Source organism: Mesitornis unicolor, unplaced genomic scaffold (assembly GCF_000695765.1).
Source record: "Mesitornis unicolor isolate BGI_N332 unplaced genomic scaffold, ASM69576v1 scaffold4185, whole genome shotgun sequence".
NCBI lineage: Eukaryota > Metazoa > Chordata > Aves > Mesitornithiformes > Mesitornithidae > Mesitornis > Mesitornis unicolor.
In genome coordinates this window covers 1-5441 of record NW_010183308.1, presented here as the reverse complement: position 1 = coordinate 5441, position 5441 = coordinate 1, and the positions used below count along the sequence as shown (strand labels likewise).

General features: G+C 37.2%; 1 protein-coding gene across 1 annotated transcript; it reads right to left on the bottom strand.

Moving 5' to 3' along the window:
* Positions 1 to 1653: 1653 nt before the first annotated feature.
* On the bottom strand, positions 1654 to 5212 carry LOC104540297 (WD repeat-containing protein 11-like; the record flags this gene model as incomplete). Its single annotated transcript, XM_010184069.1, has 5 exons — positions 1654 to 1799; positions 2774 to 2871; positions 3712 to 3877; positions 4677 to 4772; positions 5041 to 5212. Coding segments are annotated over 5 exons (678 nt in total), but the record flags the coding sequence as incomplete, so codon positions are not given.
* Positions 5213 to 5441: the final 229 nt, after the last annotated feature.

The window sequence follows — 5441 nt, the reverse complement described above, 5'->3', positions numbered from 1 at the left end:
CCTTTAATGCTCCTTGTTTTCACTGTCTCAGCACTGACTCCTTCTTAAAGGACTTCAACCACTAACCAGTCTGTTGGTGTACAGAGGGGTTCAATGAAGTGGTTTTTTTTCCTGAGATAAAGTGTTTAAAAGGTAACTGAACCACTGTTTTCACTATACAGGCTGCAGTAATAATTTACAAGTTCTGCAAAGGACATTTTATCATCTGGTTTTTTCTCTCCTATGTTTACTTTTTTAATTTTGTTTTCCAGTACCACAGGCCCCACAAAGAATCAGGAGGAGGTAATGTGACAGATTAATGCAAACAACTCCTTTTCACTTGTTTCCTCATACTTCCTTCTAACTATACAACCTGGACAATAAAAACAGGAACTCCCTATTCCTGTGCAGACCAGTTCATCTAACCTTGGCTCAGACACACTCACTCTGTATGAGTACAGGATTTCATAAAAAGGATATTTGTATCATCATTGACTTCAAATGCCCCGTACTTCAGACAAGCTTCAACAAATAAAGCGGCTCTGTCAAAGTACCTCATACTGTTAAATGGAAGGAAAAAAAAAAAGATAATTATTTGTGAGGACACAAACTAGGAAAGTATTCCAGGACATCTCACAAAAACACTTGCACACAGGCTTTCTAAAACTTTGCACCTTGGTCTGGAGTGGCAAATCACTTCTGCACAGGGGCCTGAACAAGAGTTCTGATCATCACCAACATTAAATATTATCATCATTTAGCTGCCACTATGACACATACTCACATGTTCACAGCACACACTGCTCTCAGTTTCCAATGTGGCTCTACCTTGCTCTCTGCAACTTCGTGTTTCACAGTTGTTAAGCACTCTCTATACCACGACAGCACTGAGTGTACTCCTCACAGCAGTGAATGCTGCTGCCCTGGTCATACTGTTCCCATGTACTGCCTCGAGCTCCTTTTGTACCTGTTAGGCTGGCACTGCCCTTTTCCCAAGCTTCTTTCATCTCCCCTTCCTTCTTCCACTCAAGGAACTGGCATTTGATGCAAAATTTTTAAAAGATCAAGGCTCAACTGACTCCAAAATAATCATAGCTACTGTAAATTGTTAATGGTCAATGGGTGCTAGCAATCTTAAAGCCTGTAGCAAATTTAAATACCAGTGTATTTCCTGAAATTGCAACAAAAACATCAGTTCCACAAACAGAAACGAAGCACTTCTGAGGTTAAAGTTCATTAAAGAATAACATGCTAAAATAGATACAAATGTCAGAAGTCAAACTGCAGACTTCCTCTGTCCCCCTTGACTTCTGAGCCACAAATGCTTACCTAACAATTTTGGGCAAGATAAAATACAGATTGTGCTGTTTCAGCTTTACCTGTGCAACATCTCCGCAACTTTTGTAAAGCATCCAAGCGACAAGAGGACAAGAATGGCTTTGGACTTCTGGTTGACTTGTGGAGAGCAGAGGTGATCAACCCAACGCTTTAACACATCTGCACACTCCTCCGAGTTCAAACGAACCTGTAAGAGATGGTTTGTTTGAGAGACTGGATGGCCAGTCATGAATTCTCAGCTGATAACTACAGAGAGAATTCTGCTTCAGTTTTTTCAGTGACTTGCCTAACAATTTTGGACAAGATAAAATACAGATTGTGCTGTTTCAGCTTTACCTGTGCAACATCTCCGCAACTTTTGTAAAGCATCCAAGCGACAAGAGGACAAGAATGGCTTTGGACTTCTGGTTGACTTGTGGAGAGCAGAGGTGATCAACCCAACGCTTTAACACATCTGCACACTCCTCCGAGTTCAAACGAACCTGTAAGAGATGGGAAAGCCAGTCATGAATTCTCAGCTGGTAACTACAGAGAGAATTCTGCTTCAGTTGTTTCAGTGAGAAACTCTGGGCAGAAGTAAAAGCATCTGAAACTACCAATTTTATTATAAAAAGAACACTAATCCCTTGAACAAATACAGCAAAGAAAAAGAAGAAATACACATATACAGAAAATCTCCACTCCTGTCACTCCACATTTACATGTGATTAAGATTATTTTTACCACAAAGCTTTATTAAAATCTCAAGCATCAAGAAGTCAGAAATCTTCATCCTTTGCTGAAAACTTAAGGACAAAACATCTCTATTTTTCTTAAAAGTGAGATTCATACATTTAGAAAATCTGAGTACGACTTTTTCCATGCTTTCTGCAGGAAACAGAACAGAACCTTTACTTACAGATACTGAAAGATCATCCTTACTGACTCCTGTCCATCATAATTTGGAGAATTAATGCTGTGTCTAGGTGCTTTTACTGTAATAATGTCTGCATACCAAAACAGAAGTTGGTGCAAATTTCTGCAGTTGGTGCTATCTTTAAAATCAGCACACGAGCTACGTGGAGCTCAGCACAGTCACTCAAATGCCTCATTACTTAACCACTTGCAGGAGTGGTTTTTTGTAGTTTCCTATGAACTCTGTACTGCTGCAGCTATATGCAACTTCAGAAATCACTGCTTAAAAATTAAAAAATTGAGTATTCTAACCATTTTTAGGCCCAAATTTGGATGATCAAGGCAGACCTTTGCAGTCAAAAGGCTGAAGAAGAATCTGTCAACACTGACTGAATGGACTGGCTTGGTGTAGCTTAACACATGGAAAGAACTGATGAAGATATTTCAAACTGAAGTTTCAGCTTTTTAATTTTGGAGGACCTTAGCACCCTCATCAGCCTCCATACCTCCATATACTAAGTATTATTTATGTTAGCAAACTGAAAATTGAGAAATTGCGTACCTTTGCAAGCCATGCTGCGCGATTCCATTCACCGTAAGTTTGCAAGTAGCGACAGGCATCAGCAGCCTTATCAATCAGACACAGCAACTGCACACCCTCTGGAAAATAAAAAGCACACTATTTAATAAGTTAAGGAAGAAATGAGATGCTATATAAATGTGAGCAGATCATTCATCCCCAGAAAAAGCCTCTCGCTTAGCATATGAAAACGTTGAAAACTCCTAATTGGTCCTTTTCCTGGGCTACAGAGCTTAGAAGGACCTCACAAAGCTCTCATTTACCTCTGTACTAAATACAAATGACAAGAATTTCACTGGACTTAGAAAGATAACAACCTTTGTAAATCAAATAAACAGATTTCATAAATAATCCTTTATTAATGTTGTCCACAGTGCAGTTATTAACAGTGAAATATTAATTGTCCACAGAGTGGAAGTATTTTTTCCAGGCAAGTACAGACATTTGTACTTTCTCTGCACGTCTTTGAATATTTCAGTCAATCATCACACTGTGAACATCTCTTGCATTATGCAAAATTAACATGTACATGTATGAAAACACACTTCTTGAAACAAGTTTTGAACTGGAAGGGAAATTAAGTCCGTATTTCAGATTCACTAATTAGAAACCATTTTTTAATTAATTCTTTCACTAGGAAAGTAGAAAATACGTAGCTTTACGTGCCCAGACTCTTTTAGCGCAAACAGTTGCTAAGAGAATTATGTCCAGAAATACGATTTCCAATGAAAATTAATCAAAACAAGTTAAACTTTATAACTGAGTTACTGAGCATTTTTGTGTTAACAACTGTAGACGCTATAACATAAGGAAAATATATGAAATGTTACCATTTTCTGCTCTCCCATCTCCTTCAGCAGCCTTAATAAGCTCAGAATTACTAGTTTATAAGCAAATGTAACATTAAAGTCACATTTTACCTGCGAGCTTTCCATTGGCTATCATGTTGGTTGCTACCAGTTTAATGGTACTTTGAGATGGACCTGACGAGGTGACAGTCGTGACCAAGCAAGCTTTGAGGGAATCGCAGTAATAATGTGCATTCTCTGAACTTGTTTCTAACAACAGCTGTACTGCTCTGTCAGTCTGGTAGAGAAACAAAACACAGATTTGATGACAACATATTCACTTTAAAACAAAAGTACTTATATTTTCACTCTTTTTAAGACATGAAACTTGATAGCTTAGATAATTACAGAAATAACAAAAAGCCCTATTAAATACTTATTAAATCCAGTACAGTGATTCAAGAAACTGGCATTTTAAACACAGTAAGTATTTCTGACATATTTTACAGGTAACATTTGTTGACGTGCTCAAATCCAGAGTGCATAGAAATCATTTAAGTTCAAGTTAGTAATACCAAAGCTATTTTTGGAAATGGATGTGGCACAACTGCATTAGTAGGGAACAGCTCATTATATATACACTATAAATGCTACAATATTCATGTCAGGGTCTCAGTGAGCAGCTCTGTACGTCTCATTGCACAGCACAGATCTGTCAAAAGCTTACATGCATCCCGTTACCTAAAATAAGAGTACGAAGTGCAGACTGAGTTACCACAAAGATGTTACATTTTAGTTATTTCTGAGAAACTCAAAATGTATTTTTTTATTTCAAGTCACAAGATGGAAAGAAAGATTTTTATAAGGTTCCCATGAAAATTAAATAGTCTGAAGCAAGTAACACCAAGCATCAACACAGATCATGCCATTACACAGAGTCTTCAGTGTAATAACATATTGAGACAGCAAAAACTATGCACTGTGAGAATAAAAGTATGAAACAACAGATATGAATTAGACAAAACTTCACTTGCATAGGGTAAGTACATAAAATGGACAGGTAAGAAGAATAAAAAATTCAAATATTACCCACAAACCTGGCCCAAGAGAAGAAGCTGATCAGCACATTTCCTGGTATGATCATACGTTGATCTCTTCACTTCCTGGAGATTCACCCTTTCAAGTTGGAATTTCTGCATGAAGAAGAAAAAGATATTTTAAGTGTAAGAACACCACGAGAAATAAAAAGAAGCATTTAAAAGACATGGAAGTATTTTGAGAGTTTCTGGAACACCCTCTCTATTTTTAAATAATAGGGAGGGATTTAATCCAGTGGCATGTTACTAATGAAAGTGAAATATGTATAGGGAAAAGCTGTGAGATAAGAAGAAGGTTACAATGCTGAGCGTTTATTATGCTGATGACATTCTTATTAAATATATTTTTAACTCTTTGAATTACCTGGAAGTAGCAATTTTCACACAGTATGTCATAGCATATATCCAAGGGATTAACCAGCTGTTCCTGAAGGATAGCTATGTCTGCTGGTTTTGCAGGCTTTTCCTGGGATAAACTGTGCAAATAGTGGGCAGCAATAGTCCAGAAATGCAGTTCGGATTCATCCCCATACAGTCTGAGAAGATACAAACCAGGATATGAAATATGTTTAGATTTATTCATATGCCACAAAAAAGTATCATACATTTAACATTATTTTTTACAAAGGTCATGCATTCTTGTGAGCACCACAAGTACTTTGCATTATCAATGGGATAAACTACAAGAAAAGGTTAATAAGTAACATTCAGCAAGCTGGGTAAGTAAGAGGTTGGCCAGAAGACTGCTAAAATAGCAATTAAACT